The sequence below is a fragment of the Copadichromis virginalis genome, linkage group LG7 (assembly GCF_057382275.1).
Source record: "Copadichromis virginalis isolate Kocher_CV1m ecotype Utaka linkage group LG7, C_Virginalis_male_GT1.1, whole genome shotgun sequence".
NCBI lineage: Eukaryota > Metazoa > Chordata > Actinopteri > Cichliformes > Cichlidae > Copadichromis > Copadichromis virginalis.
The window spans coordinates 54,596,150-54,619,416 of NC_140624.1; the positions used below are offsets into that span (position 1 = coordinate 54,596,150).

The 23,267-nt window shown below is 37.3% G+C and overlaps 1 protein-coding gene across 1 annotated transcript in view; it reads left to right on the plus strand.

The window, feature by feature from the left end:
* The first annotated feature begins 1,744 nt into the window (after positions 1-1,744).
* Positions 1,745-23,267, plus strand: part of LOC146706169 (netrin receptor UNC5D-like) — a 171,027-nt gene continuing 149,504 nt past the window's right edge. Inside the window, exon 1 of the mRNA XM_085464233.1 lies at positions 1,745-2,074. Coding sequence (XP_085320359.1) covers positions 1,990-2,074 — 85 coding nt within the window. The 5' untranslated portion in view covers positions 1,745-1,989. The remainder of the gene's footprint in view (positions 2,075-23,267) is intronic.

Below are 23,267 nucleotides of genomic sequence, written 5' to 3' on the forward strand. Positions count from 1 at the left end.
GGCTTTCTGATTACTCAGTACTCTTAAAGCCACATCAAATATTTAATGCACAGTTTATAGCTCTTTATATTATCAAGTAGTTAACCTTGCTTGACTGGCTGACCTCTGGCTATGACTTGGGGAAATTAGCCACTACATTTAGGTTCAATAGGGTAACAGCCGAGGTCAACCTGTGGTGATTTAAATAAAAACAGATACACAGTTTGAATGAGAGATCCCAGTATTTGCTCCAAATTGAAACTGATATTGCGAAACAGAATATTTCAGACTTTTTTTAAGTGATTAGAAGGCTGCCATCATCTCGTGACATTTCAAATGCAGTGACAATAGACAGGCTCATCACCATATTCTCACAGTATTCTCAGTAAACGCCAGCAGTAGTTTGTGAATGTGGGTTTTTATATAATCCTGTATTTAGACACAAATTTAAGGCAACTTAATAAATGAATATTAACTTTTGATTACTTTATACTTCTACTTCAGTACTTTTCTTATGGATTTATTGCACTTTAGTATACTCTTATGCCATTAAATTCATCTTACATACAACTTCAAGACATACTTCTCAGTTAAATATTCTTTGAAGATGTATCAAATCATTATGGACTGATATCAGTTAAACTACCCAACTGCATATAATGTAGAGTGATGAAAAGTAGCTATGCATATTAGAGAATTGTAATTGAGAAGTTCTGAGGCACTTTACTGTTTTAATTTCATGCTACTTTATACTTCTGCAGAACCATTTCAATGAGAAATTGCCTACATTGTTCTCCACTACATTTATCTGACAGCTATAATGACTTACTTTACAAATTCAAATTTCAAAAACCTTTAATGAGAATATCTATCCAATAGCAAGAATTATTTTCACCTCGGCCAACTATACCATTAAAATCCTATTTAAATGCTAATGTTTCTGTAATTGTATAACACAAAATAATACAACTCTGACAAAAGCCAATTAGTCGGTACTTCTATATTTATTGTAGAATTTGCAGATGATATGCACTTTCACTTAAGTAGTGTTTAATTCAAGATCCACAGTTGGAGTATTTTCTTAGAGAACAGCACTACTTTTGCTTACAAATGGATCAGAGTATTTCCATTACAACCATATCCCAGCTGAATGGCTACTTACAGTACGGATGAAGGCTTCAGTAATAGTGCAATATCAAAAGCAATGCTTTGCAAGTGTTCTCTGAAAATTAGAGCGGGTATATTATTTACATTACTTAAATATTTCGCGCCCCATTCCACATCTCATTTTGAAAAGTGAGAACTATCGCTCCAATAGAACTTGGGTGGAATGAGAGTAAAGTGAGAAAACGCCCACTTAATTGACACCAATTGTAAGCCATATGGTCATATGTTAACGGCAGTAATTAGAAAATCGTAATTTTCCAGACAATGCCATTGGCAAGAGATGCAACACACCGGTGTCGATTTTAATGACCACACTGTCGTCCAGAACTACAGGTTCGAATGCCTCTGGAAACGTCAGAAACAGGACAGAGGTAATTGGTCATTACATCTGGTCAATACAGGCGCGAGCACAAACAACTGTCTGTGTGCACGTGCACACACGCACACGTTTTGTCAAGCCCTAACAGGTCCACCGGGGTTTCAACAAGACCTCGTACTCACTTTTTTTTTTTTTTAATCTCCCTCTCTCTCTCTCTCTCGCCCTCTCTCGCGCTCTGAAACAGCGAAAGCTGTTGGCTCGCGCGCGCTCAGTCTAATTATTCCACTCTCGCGCAGCTGAGTGGCGAGTGCTGAAAGCTCCGCACCGCTTTCCATCTCTTCCTTCCGCACTGCGATTCCGTTAGGAGACGGTCCTCTTTGGCGGACACGTACTAGCCCACCTGGACAGAGGTTTTCATCAGGACACGGAAACGTGTTAAAAGGAGGCTCGTGCAAACGACAAATGCACGCGACCCGAGGCCGGTGCCCCCAGACCCGACGGGGAGGGAGACAAGCAGAGCAGTGATGGGACAGTTCTCGGGAGGATGCTACCTGAGTTTTTTCATCTTTGTGCTTCTTGGTTCGCAGGCGCCGACCACATTAGCGAGAGGTAAGCTCAACACCGAGACACTTTTTGAAGAGCTCAGTGCTTTTGGGGGCGTCTCAGTCCTCCCGAATAAACTCAATAAAAAGGTGTATGCCCCGACAGACTGTGTTTCTGATGCTGACTCTACTTGTTTAGGATTTTTTTAAAGTAATCTTTTTTCATGTCCAGGTAGTGTTAGCAATTTATGTTTGCTTGACAAACAAACAAACAATAAAGCTTCAGACACCTTTATAAATCACATAAATTCAAATTAAATTAGGACGAGTTTTTTCTTCTTTTTTTGTCGTGCGCAACAGACTGGCTAAGATTTGTTTATAAATGCTGCTTTAATAGGTTTAACGTCAGTTTCTTCTAGTGCAACAAAATGCTTATTACTAATCTAAATTTGCTTCCTTAAGGATATTCTCTCTGGAGTACAGTTAAAATGACTAGGTTCTGGTTGACTTTGATTTCACTCAAGAAATGTTTGAGAGTCTCCTCGTGTTTTTTGTTTATTTTATTTATAAGATAACATAACCTTTATTAGTTCCACGCGTGGGAAATTTGTTATATTTTCAATGTTAAACCCATCTCAGTTAGACAAAGTCAGTATTGTGATGGACCAGTTATAAGTGGTTTAATAGCAATTAATAACAATGTCTTAATTCAATGGCAGTGACTTTTACCTCAAGAACACCGACTCATATCCTTTAGCACGGCATAGTCCTGTCCTGTCACTCATTTTCTTACTGCTCTCATCTTACTTTTCTTCTTCTGAGGCTTCTCAAAAAAGCTTACCATTCATTCATTCTTTCTGTTGCTCATGATGACACTCACTGTGAATGAAAGCAGACTGTAATAAAACTGCTCACACTTTAAATACTGATTATATCGTCTATAATATACAAACGTGCTGTTTAGTGACTAAATTATGCACAAGGTATGGTATAAATGACACATTATTCACATTTCAAGTGGGCTTTCTAGCAATTATATGCTTTTGAATATATTAACATTGGTGCCCATGTGCATCATTGTTGGTTGCTGGGTGATTGTATGGTAATGGAGCAAACTAGTGAAACATGCTTTGAATGTAGTTTTCCACTCCTATGCTTTGTCGTACTGAAATTGAGAGCCAGGACAATGTTTAACATTATTTGTTAAATCATGGCATTTTGTTTAATTATGATTGCTGGTGAGGTGGGGGGGGGGGGGGGGTGTTATGTTTCGCAATGTGCAAATTGTGATGCTATGTTGATAGCATACTGGTAAAACTAGAGAAGCTGATAGCTTGGTGGCCTTCCTCATTTTTCTTGCTTTACTTTAAACAATAAAATACCTCCCCCCCTTCGCCAAATATGCACGCACATGCATATCTTCTGACAGTAGCTGCTTTTTGTTCGAATGTTGACAGGCATGCAAAAAAAAAAAAAAAAAAGGCTAAAAGGCTCATTATTTGTGCGCATACAATGTAACTGGGAAAAAGTACTGTACTTCAAAAACCCAATTTGGGGCTTGCTCTAGCCATTTTTATGTCCACTCCTCTGCAACTGGATGATCAGAGGGTTGGGTTTTTTTTTAACCTTATGAGGTTGCAAGTAGACTCCTGCAAAAAGCTGTAAACAACAGATGCAGCTTCAGCTCCTTTGAACATTTTGTCAAATCTAGATTACATGTGTTTTTGGTGTTTCCCCTTCATAAGACAGGCCCGTCTTTTATGACATTATATCACATGAAAGTAAACATCTGAATTTATCAGTTATGTGTCACTACCAGATTCAGAATGTCTGATCATCAGTAAGCTGGTTACTCATGATGTGACGTGTTCTATTTAGCCAGCAGATTTGAATGTTCATTGACTTAATGATAATACAGAAAACTGTTTTACTTAACTGACAACACTAATGAAACCTGTGGTTATGCACATGTTATATGCTGTCTTTTGTCAGAGAATAGATAATCAGAGAATCTTTTTTGCTTCCGCCAAATCCATCCTGACCTATTGACATCCATTTATCTCATATGGTAGCGTAACAAAGGTGCATTTGCAAGTCAATTAGTTAACTAGCCCCAAGGTTTTTATTTTTGCATCCCAAGTTTTGAAATCAGCTTCAACTTGGAAATTTACATAGCATAAATATTATATTAAGCCAAAGTATCTTAAGGGCAACTTTGCATGTAAGGATCAGGGGGTTTTACCGATCTTTTAAAGAAAAGTAGGTTTAAACTAAGGCAGAAATGTGTTTGAGATAACCTTTCAAGACTGACTGTAAATTGTATTTATAGAACCAGCTACCATGGCTACATTTCCATGTGAAGTGTTACATGATTTTTTCAAAGGCTTGACCTAATATGCTTGGATAGAAAAACAATAATAATGTTAGTGCATGAAAGGAAAATGTGCTTGTCTGCCCTACACATTTTTTAAAGGCTGCATGGACGTATTTTGTAATATATCTTTCGGATTTGAAATGGCTTTCACTTGGGCTTTAAAAATATTTATAACATACAATAATACTGATGTCTGCAGTTAAATACTTTATTCAGACATGAAATTAAGTGCTATGGAAAGGTAGTCTCCACACACACACACACACACACACACACAACTGGTTAAATAATGTAAAAGCAAGATTACTTTGCACATGATAAAATATAAATGGCACGTTACTCACACGTGTTGACACTAAATTTCACTTCCATAGCTACATACATGTAGAGAGTCCCCTATAAGTAAATATTATTTATCAGTTAGATGCCAAGTTAAAACACGGTCATCCAAATGCATTCAATGATGGGATAAATCACTTGTGTTCAACAAGCAATTTTATTCTTAATGTGCCGAGAACACCAAGTGACAACAAAAAAAAGACCTTGGGTCATTTAAAGAGAAGAACTAGAAAAATCATATAAAGAGCCTCAAAGAGGTTTTAGTGATTTTTAAACCTTATTTTTAAATCAGAGGAACCTTGCAGTCAGTGCCTGCAGGGGGATTCAGCGAGGAAATGCTGCTGATAAAATGTTGAGCAGCACCAGTGAACATTACAGACGTGTTCAGTGTTTCTCCTAGGTTGACTGCTTTGGGGGACAGGTAGGCTGTGGGAGTGATAACCCCCACAAAGCTTCTTTAACCTTATCAAGTCTAATTGAGGAAAACACTTCTGACAGCTAGTAAGGAAGACAAAGGGTGAGCTGAGCACGGTCGCACAAAGATACTATCAAAAACAATTCCAGCAGTGCCAAACAACACCACTTGAACAAGAGGTTCAGTGGTCAAGTGCCAAGGAAGGCTGGTTCTGTGGCTTGATATCCACCTCCACTGATGATCAGATGGATTTCAGGTGTGGATGATTCAGGCGCTCAGAGAGGGGCGTAGCAGACAGGCGTGAAATATAATAAGAGAGAGATCTCTTTTAAAAAGAGGCCAGAAGAAAGTTAGTGGCCATAACAAGCTTATTCCCCTGTGAATAAGAGCTCTATTGTTGTCTAAGAAGAATTAATATCATATCTGTGCGACATGGCTGCAGTGGGTTGGAGTGGGTTCTTCATTATGATGAACATGGGCACTCTAGATATATATTTCTGTACTCTAGATGCATCGAATATATTTGCGGCTGAAAATTGCTCCCCAACAAAAACAGCATCAATTTGTTAAAGAAAAATCACGTAAATATGACAGATTTACAGAGCACAAAGTGGACAACATACAATAGCATATACATGCATACAAATAGTATAACAATGACACATACTATGGCATATAAAAGCATTAAATAAAGCATAGAAAACCACCTGAACACAGCCAATTAGCAAACCATTGGTATTGCAATTACTTTAGGCTATAGCATAATGCACTTTATGTATAGCTATTAATAATGAAGTAGCCTAGTTTTAAATAACGGGTTCACGATTGTCAAATCTTTATGCATAACATCTGAATTAGTGGTTTTGGAATTTTTTTTACTGTCACACCAGTGGGCGAGTCAAAATTTCAAGGTGTATTTATTGCACATGATGTTCCACCAGTTCCTCCATAATAATCCATAGTCATGACTTTTCAGTCATAGCATTTATTTTTGTCTGTGTTTTTAGCTGTTTTCTTATGCATAGAATAACATCAGCAGGCTAATAAAATATTAAGTTGCACTAGCTAGGTTAATGATTTTAGCTTTTGTATTTAAAACCTGGCTTACAGTACACTGGTGAAAAAGGCCAGTCCTACTTCTGCTTTAGCTTGCTGCCCACTATATTAGCAGTGGTCAACTTCTCCTGACAGGTGATTTACTCAGGTGCAACTGAAGTCATAAGACAGGTAGCTTTAACAGCACTGTCTACTGACAGCCTTTCCCCTCCTTTTTTCTGTGGTCAGTCATGTGGTGTGATGGGTATGTATGATTTTCTATACAAATGAAACTGATCCATTTCCTCCCTTGTTAACCTCTTTGCTGTCAATCAAATTGCTTTAATCTGTAATGCTCTACAAATACACTGGTTTTCTCTGTTACAGAAGTTCTTTAAATTATTATTTTAGGGCACCCATACATACAGTAAAACAGTCTATTCATAGCTTTTTGTGTAGGTGTATAGCTTACAGTTTGCAATAAAAACGTATCCCTGCCTGTCCTTGCCTCACAGCCCATCAGTAGGTACACCGTTTGGCAACAACTAATTTCAGTTTTTCAGAAGAAAAGTTTCTGTTAGTCTTAATTTTGAGTCAAAATTCCCATGTTACTGTAAACGTATTATTTAGGCTAACATTCAAATATTAAGTCAATAATTGGTAATGGCACCTCTAATTTTTTACTAATACTGCTAGTATTGTGATTTTGGCTTCTCAAAATTAAACGAACATGATTGAAAGATATTGAAAATGCATTTTCTGCCAGTAGAACACAAAGCAATCAAGTGCTCCCTAAAATCATTGCATAATAACCATGTCTACATGTGCCAATCACAGCTGTTCCCTGCACCACTCAGCGAGAACTTTCCTGAGTGCACTTGACCGCACTGATATACTACAGACCATCAAAACAAAAATCAGCTGTCTGTCACTGGGGAAGGCAAAGAGCTTGTCTCTTGAAGCAGATCATCATCAGTTCTTTAGAGAGACTTCAAATTTAGGGAAGTGATGTTCACCAAGAACAACTCATATGCAAAGAATGCTGTAGAGCTGTGTGCACTGTAAACCATCACAACAAACTTATTCAGCTATCTGAAAATACACCACAACTTGCAATATGATGATTGCATGAAAGCAAAGAAGAACAATACAGTGGTTGCTAACATAAATTGTATAACTGAGAATGAGCCTGTAAAGCGGGTGAGTGTATTCATCCAGCTCACAAAGACACACTGAAATCACCACAGGAATCACATTCAATTTGGCTAAATATATTTGTTCAAATAACATACTGGACAAAAGATGTGCTATGCCCTCGCGGATATTTTTTTCCACTGTGGCAAAACCTGTGCTTTATGCAAAAAGCAGGGAAAGTAGAGAGGGATCTCACAGCTGTTGGGACTCTGCAATAAAATGTTGATGTCACCAAAATCAATTATGTATCAGTGACAAATGATTGTGATCTCAGTAATTGTGATAGCCCTTTTGGGCATATTCATGCACCCCTAACCCCTGTGTATTATTTTTAAAATTCAGTCAGTATTTTTATTTCAGGAATATTATTTAGTTTGTCATTTAACATCTGTTTTCAGTGAAGTATTAATTTTATATATTGAAATTGCCGCCAAAAACAGCAACAATAAATGGCAATTACTGCATCTCTGGAAAATAAATATCATTTTATGTAACTTCTACTAAATGTTTTTCTTAAAAAAAGACTACATAAACAATTGTTGATAACACTGATGATGATAAGTATTGTATCAAAGCTGTAAAACACCACTATCTTGATGCCACTATTAGTTCAATCAGTTTGTATTTGCATTTAAAGTCTTTCAATTCTCTTAGTCTCTTAACAAAGCAGAAGAACAGAGAGAGATACCAGCCTAGCTGAGCTTTTGAATTCATATCACTGCATACAGTGAGAGAAGACCATCATTTGCATGGCAGTACTGTCCATAGATTTTTGCTGAAGGGCTGTGAAAAGTGGCTACATCTAGTAACAGAGTCGTTTAGTTGGCAACAGTGATGGGATCTGAAGCGTGATGATGGATTCTGTGGGGGAGAGGGATGTTAGGTGTACAAGCTGGCACAGTCTGCATTGAAAAAAAAGATTGAATTCTAAAAGTGAAAAATGAATATCTACCTAACAAATGAAAACTGGAATAGTTGACAATTGTGTTACAAGCCTATTTTGTCTAGGCTAACATGTAGACAAAATTTAAGTAATCAAAGAACCTGATAATTCCAGAAGGTTCACAAACCTTTTCTTGTAACTGTGTGACAAGGTAAGACATTAAAACAAAAACAAACAGCAGAAAGGCAGGTTTCTGTGAAAGGCATGACCTAAGGATGTGAATGAATTGGACAAGATTCAGCAGCTTCTTTTAAAACATCTCTCAACATCTCAGGTCCAAATGGGCTATATTAGGTAGGGTCGTAAATGTGCATTGGACCGTAAATTGTCAACCCAAAGCAAGACTAATCAGGTTGGTTGGATAACTACAGTGCTGTTATAACCTTTGTGCAACAAAAAGCTTATGCTATATGTATAATATTAGGACCATGTTTGTTGTCTTTCATAAATTCATTGATCAAGCTTCTGTGAGTTGACCATGCAACTCCTTGTGCTACTAAAAATGCATCTGGGCTTGAGCATGGAGTAAGTGAAAAAACTTAAGAGAGAAACAGAGATACAGAGAGGGAGGGGAATTGAAATGGGGAGGTGGATAAAAGGCAATGGAGTCATCTCTGCCATGTTTAATTTATCACAAAAATGACTGCCAGAATCTTGCTCAAGCTCTGGCTTTCACGTAACTGACATTACACATGATATGAATTCACGAGCCCAGCTGGGCTAGTATCCACTGTTGTTTTTATTCTGCTGGAGATCGCATGGTGGTCATATTCCCAGTTTCACTACTGCATTATTTAAGGGGAACCCATTTCTCTCCCCAACCTATCAACCCCATCTTCTGTCATTTATTCTCCACATTCCGAAGGAGCTGAGCTCATGCAGTCAAAGAGCCAAAAGAAATATTCTCTACAGGGAATATAGAAAGCTGCAAAATCAAATATGTGGAAATATTGACCGTGTTTTGGCTGCTTGGACAAAGCCCTAACTGTAAGATAGCTATTCTTTTTTTATGGGATCCTGGGATTTTGAAAACTTTTAGATATAATATTTCCTGCAGATCTTTGATTGGAACAGAGTCCTTTTTGTTGGCTAAAAAAGCCAAAATTAAATAAATAAATAAATAAAAAACCAATAAAAAAACCACTATATTATAAACTGGTTGCTGGAACATTATATATCTATTCAATTCAAGCATGGTTGTGTAGAGCTCTTCCTTACTACAGTTACTACAGTAGAGTACAAAGACCACTAATTGTCTCAGCAAAGATTTCAATTTATTGTTTGGGATTTTATTTTTAAACACACAAAACATGAACAGATTTCCCTGATATTTATTATGTGTAGTTGTGCATTTACTCATTTAGTTTATGCTCTGCCCTATTTCAGTCATCTGCTAGTTGTGTTTATGGTGCTCCAAATGCAACAGGAAAGTTGCAGAATGCTCTCTGCTGGACAGACTGGACAGATTACAAATGCGGCTACAGAGGGATTGCTTTACAGTTAATGTCAGATGATAATATTTGCTTGGCTATATACTGGTTGAGGTCTACTTAAGTGTCTAGTCGGCTTATGTGAGCTTATATATTTTTATAATCATTATTTATTAAACAGTATTGTTACTTATGTTATCCAGTGACCAGAGAGGTTTAGGAATAAAGAACTGTGGACAAAAACACCAATAGCCACAGAGATCCCGAGAAGAACAAATGAATCCCTATTAATTTTAATCTAGAGTGACACCCCAAATTTTTCTGGAATAGTTGCCATATTTTTTCTTTATACTGTTTTAACATATTAAGGTTTATAAATTTGACAGCATGAAAAGCATTTTTGTATATTTTTATTTACATTTTGTACGGCTTCTCAGTTTTTGTGGTGTAATAGTAAAAAGAGAGGACAGACTAAAAAATAGATTTGTAAAAGTCAGCCAAACCACTATTTATCCATTAACCTAGATAAACCCAGTACTGACAGGTACTGATAGGTGTTGAATCCTCAAGCATAGCTTATACAGCTTGTGTTTTCCCATAAACCCACTGCATTATGCCCATATGTAAGTTCTATGTGCTCACAGGTGGGAAGAATAACATGGTGCCAAATATTGCTATTTCACTTCCCTCCTGCAGGTTTGCCCTCAGCCTTGTATCCACAACCTTTTCACTTACTCTTCGATAAAAGCGCGTATTGCTTCCTTGTGTTTTGAAATAATACTGAAAAGGAGGCCTTGGAGATAACTGCCCATCCACAATGCACCATTGAATGTCTCACTGTTTAACTCAAGGGCACTGGCACAAATGTTAGATTCATAGCGTACACCATTCACTTCAATGCCAAACACTCTCTCTTAACCTCTCTTTCTCTTTCTCTCCCTTGTAGCTCACAGTTTATACCTATGGGTAGCACTGTTGTTTCCTCTAAAGTGCTTGTGTTTTTGTAAATGCCCAGACCCTTCATCGTTTTCTTGTTGTCCACACCTCCCTTGCAATTCCTTTCGGTGTAATTTAGTTTCAGTTGTTTATAGCTGTGACAAATGTTTTGGTTCTGCTATCATTTCTCAACTCACCTGACTGAAGGAGGAAGGAGCCAGGACTGCAGAGGTAATGTAAGAGAGCAGGGCATGTAAGATGAAAAAAGCAGAGGGAGAGAGAAACACAGACGCGAGGTTTACAGTGCAGAATATCTGAGTATCTCATGTTATCAGTAACTGCCACATCAGTTTGTCAGTAACACCGAGCACCTATCTCTGCTCTCCATGATAAATTAATTTCAAGCATAATCAGAAGCAAATACATATTTAATGACTGGGTAGTAAAGTACTGGTATAGTGTGTGTTTACAGAATGTCTGCTTGGTATGTGTACATTTTTTTTACATGCAGAAGTCATCATGATTTTAACCATCACATCAGCAGTTTTTGAAAGGCACCCCAGTCTAAAAAGGACCCTCACCATAGTCTATCATATTATGAAGGACATAACTGATTGATGTGAAACATACTGGAAACGTATCCAAAAAAAAGGAAATTGTAGGAATTCCATAGAGATAAACTTGCGGATCACAACCAATTAAGGCTCCTTTGTTCCTCACAAAAGATATCTTGCCCCCCATTATATTAAATGGTTGTGCTTTAGACCAGTATGTTTGTCTTTTTTTGTTGGTGGTGGTTTGTTGGTGGTGGTGTGTGGGGGAGGTTGCGTAATGCACAACTGAACCACAGTTATGCACTTGCGTAGACAAAAATCAAAGTTTGCGAGATGAAAGAGTTCTTAAATGCTATGCTTTTTCCAAATTGATGGCATTCAAGATGAACTATGTTTAAATGTTCTGGATCTTGTTTTTTGTTTTGTCTTTGTCCCTTCTCTTTTATGAACACAGTACTTTTTGAAAAGTTGGTTGACTGTTGCGAGACAGGCTGGTTCATCCACATTTCTTATGTCTAGTATTGCCTTTTTGAATTCATATGCATCCTCAAGGGCCATTTGGTGCTTTTATGAGTGTCACAGAAACAGGATGGGGTTTAAGAGTCCCTCTGAGCATATGAAGCTGACATAATACCTCTCTGAAGTCATGTGTGACTGTATGTTTTAAAACCAACAAAGCTCTGTCATTGATAAAATAAAACGCAAAGCTGGATGACAACTGCCTTTGTGCCTTTATGTTTTTCATTCCTGGAGACAAAAGAGAAGATTATCAAACACTCTTTGACAATTGCTAATCTAAAATGTATGAAACCGAAAATTATAGTGAACTGTGCAAACAGACTGTCTCATCGGTCAAAAAAAACAAACAATGAATAGCAGCTACAACTCAAAATCGCAGCTTATTGCTATGATAACCTATAATTGGTAACTTCTGTTCCCAAAATAGTAAGAGATAATTATTTCTTAAGCAAAGTAAGCTTTTAAACAACTCTAACTCTGTTTCCCAAAGCAATAATAACAACATTAGTATAGTAGCGAGACTTAAGAAACATGTGTATGCATGTGTCAGTTGTTTGTAAAAATTTAACATCAAACAAACATAAAACAAAATAAATGAAGCTTCTGATTAATTTGATGGCTCTGGATCCTCAAATAGATGCCTGTGTTTTTGATGGAGAACCCAGAGCTCCTGGAGAACATCTCTCTACAGAAAAAAGCCCTTTCTTGGTTCAAACTTGCCCCTAACATTAGTCACTTGAGACTGTTCCTATACATTTGTTCTTTCCATTTTTTTTATTCATTTTTGAACATATTGTGTTCCATCCATCCATATGTTCAAGACAGATCCACTGCTGCTATCTTATCTTGAATATCGATTTCAATGTGTTGAAGTGCAGTTGGTCTGCAGTTCATCTTTGGACATGCATTGGGTCAGAAGGTTTTATTGGTTCAGACAGGAGGCACGCAAACTGCTATTCAATTCAATTCAATTTTATTTATATAGTGCCAAATCACAACAGCAGTTGCCTCAAGCCACTTTAGATTGTAAGGTAAAGACCCTACAATAATACAGAGAAACCCTAAGCGGAGGATGTAGAGGAGATATTTAAAACCACACTGTGCCTCATTACATCTGCTTTTTATTTAACTGTTTATCTTGGCTTACTGTTTTGTTTTTATTTATTTATAGCAATGAAAAGCAGGTTTATCCACAGCTTCAGTAATTATAAGTTCAGAGTTCACCAAACCTTCTGTGACGTTGATGTCTCTCTCTCTCCTCTTAGACTCTTACAGCTGTGCTAGCTGTGAGATAAGCAACATAATTGATGTTGGCAGTTATCTAGGGCAGAACATTTTGGGTGTATGTTTTTGGATAATATTACAGTAACAGCATTACCGTTTTAAAAAATAACAAAAAAGTAAATAAAGACACAAAACCAGTTTCATTCACAAGCATGATTTGAACCATGTAACCGATAGGTTGAGGTAATTAGTCAAAAAAAGTGATGAATTACATATTACTTGCTAGTTTTCTTAAAAGTAACACTCTACGTTACTTAATTACTCACTGGAAAATGTAATTTTGTTACACAACTGCATCACTCTGTAACTCTGTAAAATGACCTGAAATGTAATGCCACATAATTACTTTTTAACAATATAAGCCTAATAATTTAAAAGCAAAAATAAAATAATAAAAAAGAACCAGTATAAACCTGAGACGACAGGCCCACACACTGATATTTCCCTATCCTAAAAAGGACATGCATAAGATCTTGTTTATGAACACAAAACCAACAACACAAAGCAGTTGAAAATCAGTCCATGGAGACTTCAAAGCGATGTAAGAAGAAATAAATACAGATGAAGCTAGCAATACCATACCATAGCAATCCTGTCCTTGCAATACAAATAAAGGTAATGTCCATCTCCAGTTCGCACCACCATTTTCCTCTTCCATGCAGACATACTGAAATCAGCATATTGTAGCAAAAAGCTCAAGAAGAAAAATGCATTGTTTATCTTTTTTTTTATTCTATCTGCCTGACGTGCAGGTAGCATAGTATTATCTGCACGTCAGGCAGATAATCTGATGTTATTACTTTTGTAATCTTTGTAACACAAGTAATAACATATTGTAACTGTAATATGATTACTGAGTTTAGTACAGTAATGTGTTGCATTACAATACTACAATACAGAGAAATGTAATGCGAATACAGTATACCTGGAATGGATTATACCCAACAGTGAGCACACACATTATCAGCACTACTCAAGCAAACTTCAGACCAAGTAAGGGGACTCCTCATAGCCTTTTTGTTATGAAAAAAAACTAGCTTTCTTTGCAGTCATTGCAAGATTCATGCTCTGTGCGTTTAAGTTACCACAATGTGCTGTTGAGATGACTGTGACTCTTTATTAAATGTGGCTTAAAAGGGTTACCTTGAAGATCCATGTGACCATCACTAACGTAAAGGTATTTAGGAAATTCATTTATTATTCATAACTGAATAACTAAACATAAAACAGGATAATGCATAACTGCATTTGCTCTTATGTTTCATAGATATAAAGCAGATGGCATGCAAACATGAGCTGCTAGGTAAAAATGTAAATCTATATCAACCGGTGAGGAACCCAGTGAAAGGAAAAATGGAAGTAAATGCTAATAGTTTAATCAGAATAGTCACACATGTAAAAGGGGAAGCATGTGTAAGGGGAAGCATCAGCCAAACGATATATGACTATACAGGGAGTGCAGAATTATTAGGCAAATGAGTATTTTGTCCACATCATCCTCTTCATGCATGTTGTCTTACTCCAAGCTGTATAGGCTCGAAAGCCTACTACCAATTAAGCATATTAGGTGATGTGCATCTCTGTAATGAGAAGGGGTGTGGTCTAATGACATCAACACCCTATATCAGGTGTGCATAATTATTAGGCAACTTCCTTTCCTTTGGCAAAATGGGTCAAAAGAAGGACTTGACAGGCTCAGAAAAGTCAAAAATAGTGAGATATCTTGCAGAGGGATGCAGCAGTCTCAAAATTGCAAAGCTTCTGTAGCGTGATCATCGAACAATCAAGCGTCTTATTCAAAATAGTCAACAGAGTCGCAAGAAGCGTGTGGAAAAACCAAGGCGCAAAATAACTGCCCATGAACTGAGAAAAGTCAAGCGTGCAGCTGCCAAGATGCCACTTGCCACCAGTTTGGCCATATTTCAGAGCTGCAACATCACTGGAGTGCCCAAAAGCACAAGGTGTGCAATACTCAGAGACATGGCCAAGGTAAGAAAGGCTGAAAGACGACCACCACTGAACAAGACACACAAGCTGATTTTCATGCAGGACAATGCTCCATCACACGCGTCCAAGTACTCCACAGCGTGGCTGGCAAGAAAGGGTATAAAAGAAGAAAAACTAATGACAGGGCCTCCTTGTTCACCTGATCTGAACCCCATTGAGAACCTGTGGTCCATCATCAAATGTGAGATTTACAAGGAGGGAAAACAGTACACCTCTCTGAACAGTGTCTGGGAGGCTGTGGTTGCTGCTGCACGCAATGTTGATGGTGAACAGATCAAAACACTGACAGAATCCATGGATGGCAGGCTTTTGAGTGTCCTTGCAAAGAAAGGTGGCTATATTGGTCGCTGATTTGTTTTTGTTTTGTTTTTGAATGTCAGAAATGTATATTTGTGAATGTGGAGATGTTATATTGGTTTCACCGGTAAAAATAAATAATTGAAATGGGTATATATTTGTTTTTTGTTAAGTTGCACATAATTATGCACAGTAATAGTCACCTGCACACACAGATATCCCCCTAAAATAGCTAAAACTAAAAACAAACTAAAAACTACTTCCAAAAACATTTAGCTTTGATATGAGTTTTTTGGGTTCATTGAGAACATGGTTGTTGTTCAATAATAAAATTATTCCTCAAAAATACAACTTATCTAATAATTCTGCACTCACTGTATACGGATCTTGAAATTAGTCCTACTCTTACCATGGTCTCTAAAATCATTTAGACTAGCACTGTCTTAGAAGAATAGAATAGAATAGAATAGAATAGAATAGAATAGGCCTTTATTGTCATTGTACATGTACAATGAAATTATGGAATAAACACAAAATAATAGTCAGCTGTTCATGACTTCCATGGCAGACACTGTCCGTTCTTGCTCCTTTTTATCCTCATCTGTTCTGAGGTAAAATGGCACTCTTTATGCTCTTTATCCACTTCTCTTTCAACCATCAGCATTCAAAGTAGCACTTGTGTTGGTGTTGTTCTGTGAACAAGAGTCTTGCTCTTATTTTCTTGATAATAATTGTTTTCACAACATACCATGGACAAATAGCATTACAGTAACATAGTCTTCGTAGTGAATTCAAAGCCACATGACCTCCTGCGGTCATATTGAATATGTTATATTTATAATTAATTTAAATGTGAAGCTTGTGCTGTTTGATTATTATTTAAATTGAAAGTCATTAAGAATTTTGAAACAAAATATGAGTTCTTTACATTGGTGAATGACTTGAACCACTTAAATGTTCATTCATACATGAAGGGTGTGTGTTTTCCTCTGCGCCGTCAGTGTGGTTGCAAGGTTATGCATGTGTAACTTTGATGAGGTTCCCCTTCAGCCAAGGACTCCCCTTTGTCATTAAGACAGATAACGTCTATTCTGTGCATCGATGTGGTTACATTCGTTTAAAAGCTACTTTTGTTTCAGCTCACAGACAGCAGAATCAATAAATCGTGTTACCAGTTTCTGCTTCATTTCACCTTAGCCGGTTTAGACCAACTTAGCCCCAAAGCTGAAGACAAAACAGAACATATAGTATAAAGCCACAGTGCCTTTATATAGCATTTAGCATAAAGCATCTCAGATTAAATAATTATTATTAATTTAAGACCAAGTCACAGCATTTCCCTGAAGACACCAAGAACATCTTATTGTATGCCTTCACCTATAAAACCCCACATTCCTCCCCAAAGTATTAAAAAATAACCTTATTATCCTACAATTCCTTAGAATAATGGATGCTGTTGTTTCCTGATATTTTCCACAGTATAGCTTGGTGATGGACACACATCATCCTGCGGCACTCACTTCCACATTTAAACTGTTTTGCATCATCTGAGAGGGATAAAGGTCCAACAGAGGTTTGCTTAAATACAGATTTTTCAATAACCTATTGGAAAACATAAAAAAAATATGTCACCACATTTATTGTGTTGTCCACATTAAATGTGGTGATTCAGGTGTTTTGTAAAGTGGCTGCATATTCAATAACGCCTCTTTGTGTTTGCGTATATTACTTTTTGACAACTTTGTTGTCAAAAGTCACATTCGAAATAGATGTGGAACCCTCCGTCTTAGAAGGTGAGATATCTACAGTGTTTCTGCTGAATGACTCTTGGAATTGTCAGCCTGTCATGGTCTTCAGCCTGTGCATACACATGTACTGACAACAGCCATATTCAAAGCACTGAATTGTAGAAGCATTCGAAATTGAAATGTCAGGTTGAAACCGACATGCCGCGAATTAGAATGAGGGAAATGGAAAAGATGAGCTATTGTGCAGTAGCATCTTCTCTTGATATTTTTTCTGTGCATAGTGTTTACTGACTGTAGCCAATACTTAGAGACCACAGTGGATAAAAACTGCATTTTTCAACAGAAAACAGTCGAGCTTGTCCTCTGTGAAGTACTATAATGAGAGTCCAGCAATGGCCACATTCTCCCACTTGTTATCTTGAGATTTGCTAATGTCTAGGTATACTTCTCTTTTCCTGTGTATGTGTGTGTTGTATACTTGTAATCCAAAACAAGGCCTGATAAAATGAAGAGATAAAACCCAATTACCAAGTAAGCAGTCCTGAGTCATCTCCCATTTGTTCCAACCATTGTCTTCTCTACTACTCTTTATCTCGATTTGTATGGTTTACTCAAAGACCAGACCAGCTGATTGTAATCTTAGGTGAAAAGAAACGAGATAAAAAAGAAATTCTGAAAAAACAGAAGTGCGAATGAGCTAATCGATGCCAAGCAGCTTGCACACAGGGAATCTCTTTTTCTTTAGTGTAATCTTCCAGCGTGATTGTGAAGTTTGTGTGCGCCAAGCTTCTGAGGGGACCAATTAAGGAACGACGGAGCAGGAGTCTGAACTGGTGGCTCTCCTAATAGCCTACAGGCTGGAGTGGTCCTGATCCATAGTCAGTCGATAACACGAGCCTCCCTAGTCTCAAGCAATGAATGCCAACAATCAGATTCAATACAGCAAAGAAAAATAAAAGCCAGAATGTGAATGTGACAAAACGTCCTTTTCCCCCCCTTTTGGCACCACAAGATGTAAGATGTTTTGCACAGTAAACCCAGGTCATGGCTGAAAATAAATTGAGCCGAAAAGATATTTGAACCCCCAAGCAAGTGTGAGACAAACCACAGAATGATTTTGACCTTTAGAAAAGATCCTACAATCTAAGATCTTTTTAAGCTTTAAGCTCATCATCTGAGTGCAAGTGTATGTGTATTCTTTTAGGTTGGATTTGGTCTGTTTCTTCACTGCCAGCTGAGTACTGTGTTTGTTGTATCCCGTACATAGTGGAGTGATATGCTCCTGACATTCAGCTCTCTCTGCTGACCTACAAGGTATATGATAACCTACAGGAACAGTGGGTTTGTTTTCAAGGCTAATGGAGAACACTCCCAAGACAGAACAGAAGTGGGTGATGTTATAGCCCATCTCAAAGGGATTTTGTTCACTCTTTGCAATTTCACCTAGATGGTATACAGCCCATAATCTAATGTGACTGCTTTAATCTAATCGATAACCATAGCTATCGTTTACCACATTATAGTAACAAAGTATACTTTGAATTACTGCACTAAGTGGGTTCCTTTGTGTTGAGCTGCATGATATGTGCAGACTTGGGTAACCCAATTGCATTGTGATAAATATAATGCATTTAATAATACATTTAAACTCCTTGGACGATCGGGGCAAGCATTTCGCCTGTATACTGGTATAGAGATATCTGAAAAGTTCTCACTACAAATGAAATCATAACCAATATACTGGTACGTCTGGTATATGGCCCAGCACTCAATATAATGTAATATAGTATATTATAGACACACACAGAGAGATATTACTTGGTTGGGCTGCCCAGGTACAGCCACCCATATATACAGCAACTCATCTGTGCAACCATCTGTGATTGATTTGTTAGTGGACAATCCCTTTGCTTTATTGTTTTTCTTGGAAAGTTGACCAGCTAGCTCCAACCATCTTGGTCTTATGTATTCCCTGTTGGCTGACTCAGTAACTCCGGCCTCTGTTGTGGTTTAATTCAGTTGCTTCTCCAAAAAGATCTTGTTCCAAGGTTGGGCATACTCCAAATCAGCTCTTGGACTGCATAATATAATATAATATAATATAATATAATATAATATAATATAATATAATATAATATAATATACACTTAGAAGTGTAAGTTTCATTATGCTGGTGAAAAACCTGCTTTGACATCCTGTCATTTCATATTATTTCCACTCTTCTCTTTTCAACCTGACAGATAAAGGCATTTTTGCATGTCCATTGTTCTTTCTATTGTGTTGTTTCATTAATGCCGCCCATTAACTGCTTCTGGGAAATATCTGAAAGTGGGATGGACAGAAATGCATATTTTACAAGACAGCCTTGTTGTTGGCGTTAAAGCTGTGCAAGTACTGTAATGCCCAGGAATCCTTCTCTTTGTGCTTAATATGCTTTATTCTAATTCTTCATTGAAGTGAGATAAATTGCTAAATGCTGTGAGTAATTGAATATATTTTGTACTCATCCTCACATCTGTATTTGCTATAACCTAATACTGCATGTCCATTGCCATATAAAATTAACATTAATCTAAAATGAATATATTTACATAGGAATAAGGTATTGATTGTATTTTGTGGTTCTTCTAGTGAAGGAAGCCAAGAGACAGGTGAAGTTTGCAGACCTAATGTGGCTATAGGTGCCACTGATTTCAAAAGCATTTGCACCTCATTCCTTCAATTCAAAGGTGAAGTCAGTTTTGCTTGAGAAGATAGCTAAGCAAAATAAGAGTGAAGTGATATTAGTGATATTAAGAGCTGTTCAATTTTTATAACAAATAGTAAGGAAAAGTGTTTCACTGCTTTATTAACTCTTTAAGCATACAGCACACTGGACCATCCTTTATGGCAGATATTTCTGTCCTGCAGTTCATTGTGACACACTATCATACTGTTCATGAAAGCAAATGATGACAAATGAACATAACTGTTAAGTGGTGCAGATAATGTAAATACTAATATTAAGTTTTGAGTTTCATGGGTTAACTTGATATTATGCACTCAGCCTTCAATAATAACCAAGGTAAACCCACAGGTGAACAATGAACATGTCACGGTCCTGGGTTGGTGACCCAGTGCTTTGAGTTTCTTGTGTCTCTGAGTTTTTGTATTATGATCTTAGTTCTCTTTGTTGCCCCAGTTTATTCTATAGTCTAGCGTCTTAGTTTGGCTTTCTTGTATTCTGTTTAGTTTTCTGAGTATTTAGTAGCTGCCCTCTGTGTCTCTTTGTTGTTTGTTTCTGTGTTTCTTAGTTTCTCTGTCTCCACTAGTCAAGTCTATTTTGTCATGTGTTGAGAAAAACACAGATTTAAAAATTACATGGTCTAATATTTACATTTAGCATAACTGCAACATGCTTTTTTTTTTTTTTAAAGACTCAAAAGGACTTGAAATTCAAAATTTCAGACTTGTGACTTTACTCTGACTTTTACACCAGTGACTTGAGACTCGACTCTGACTTGCCTGACATTACTTGAGACTTGACTTGAGACTTGAGGATAAAGACTTGAGACTTACTTGAGACTTGCAAAACAATGACTTGGTCCCACCTCTGCAAAATACAACTTCAACTTTACTAGCGCAAAAAAACCATCCATTTATTTTCACTTAAACAAGCAGCTGTTTTTTTATGTGCATTAAAGCTATATAAAAATTTAACAGTGCAAATGCAACTTCCTTGCTGAAAGTTTAACCAAAAAACATTTCCAGTAGAAATGGGCTGACATATCCTGAGCATAACCATGTATAATATCCACTGAAGTTAAAAAGAGGTGCTTTGCAACATTAAACTGCAGTGTGCCAAATAAAAAAGTCAAATATGTATTTTTCGGACCACAAGGTGCACGGGATTATAAGGCACATGAAGCAAAACAAAGCAGTCAGATAAATCAAGCTTTATTCAACTCATTCTTCTTTCTTCCTCCACTTCTGTACCATTGATTCATTAATGCTGTATTCTGTCACAGCTGCTCTATTCCCATGTTGTTGCAGTATATTAATGACTAACCTTCTATTGTGGATGGACTATCTCAGTTGTTCTCCTGACTGAAGTTTTGTCTGTTTACAGCATCCTGCCATGCGATTGCATTTGTCTCTAACCATCAGGAACCCTCATGTTAACTTCATCAAGTGGAAAAGTGTTAGCGTTCATCCTGTAGCTTCACTGTTTATGTTATGCTAACATAGCTGTGTCGCAAGCAGGGACTGTAATCCGATTACTTTTTTCAAGTAACGAGTAAAGTAAGGGATTACTATTGCAAAAACGGTAATTAGATTACCGTTACTTTCCCGTAGGAACGCTGCGTTACTGCGTTACTAAAACTGTGATTTTTTTGCGAGAATGTCTCATGACAGTGACGTAAGCAAGTGCGACGTTCGTGACAACAGCTGTGTGCAGATCAACAATGGATAATATAACGAGTGCGGGAGAGAGTATGAGCGTGCAGCGTTTAAAGCGTGGAAGTACTGACCTTACTTTAAGTTTGATTCCATAAAAAGTGACAAAAACATTAGCATCCATTGTGCGTGGGAAGAAAACTTCTTTTTACAGCGAAAAAAAACCCTAAACTTCCAAGCAAGCACCGAGTGCGCTACGAGGTAATGGGAAATTCACAGAGAAACTCGCGGATTCTTCAACTGGCGGTGCGGCACACCTGCACCAGGGTAAACCTCCGCCTACCCAACTCCTGCTTTACAGGTGAAAATAGAGCCAAAGGACCGCTAGTCTTTGACTTTATTTATTTTCTGCTGTTATTTACTTGCATCTATTTGAAAGACTGAGTGTAAACACAAAAAATAATTTATTTTATGTTCTGGAATGTGCAGAAAATAGGTTGAAATATTAAACAAATTTCTTCCAGTTAGAGAATGTTGCATATAATTCAATTTTTGCTTGATGCATAAAGTTAAAAGATTAAAACTAATAAAACTAGTTTTAAAAAGGGACTTTTCCATTTGATTACATTTTGTATGATAGCTTATGCAGAAAAAGTAGAATTGGGCTGAAAGATCTATCGCTTTATCACCTATTCAGGTTGTAAATCATGTTTTTAAAAAGTAACTAAGTAACTAAGTAATTAATTACTTTTGAAAACAAGTAATCAGTAAAGTAACGGGATTACTTTTTTGGGGGAGTAATCAGTAATTAGTTACTGATTACTTTTTTCAAGTAACTTGACCAACACTGGTCGCAAGCGATCACGTAGCACATCATTATATACCAGCTAGCCCAACTTCAGTAACCCTACAAACGTCACTGCTGTTTAGTTTTCTGTCTTCATTTATGTTGAAGTGATAGCAGAGCTGTACGTTAAAATTTTGTCAGAAATCTCTCAGTTAGAACATGCTATATCATGCTTAGGTAACTAGCGAAACTAGCGAGCTAACTTCCGCTAACTTCCTGCTAACTCTGTTAAATGTAATAAATTCTGTTTTCATGGATGCCTGGATGTTAAACTTAATTGTCACACCTGGTAAAGCAGCAATGCTGATCGTTTTATTAAAGATGAAAGAATTTAGACAGTTTTTAACTCTCAGTGATGCCGCAGTGTTCGTTTGACTTTGGGACCTGAAGGGGACGGAGTTTTGGACCCAGATTACTCCCATTTTACGAGCACCTTAGTCCAACAAATACGGCAATAACTACGGCCCGCTTGCATGTTCTACTAAAAAAAATGTGCTTTGGTGGGTATCTAACAGATAAATATGTGCGTATGAAAACAAAGTCACTGCACATGCGCGTTTTACCCATATTCTATCGCGATATTTTATTTTCTTATCGTTGCCTAACATTGTACCGGTATTACCGTGAACGGTATAATATGGCCCAGCCCTACACCACACACATTACAGTCTTCTTGTGGTGTGTGTGTGTTTGCGTGAGTATGAGTGTGAGAAAAAGAAAGAGAGAGTGTGTCAAGTGTGTGTCTTTGTCACGAAATGTACTGTAAAAATGAGGGTGGCAAACCGCAATGATGCCCCCAGGAGCCAGAGGCAGACAGAGATGGACCTAGGAGAACCGGACCATTCACAGGCCCCCAAGAGTACTGGAGACCTAAGGCCACACATCTCAGCAATATCTGCACAAACCATCCCAACAGGAGAAGGAAATAGGCCCTAGATGGGGTGCCTACAGTCAAGAGGTG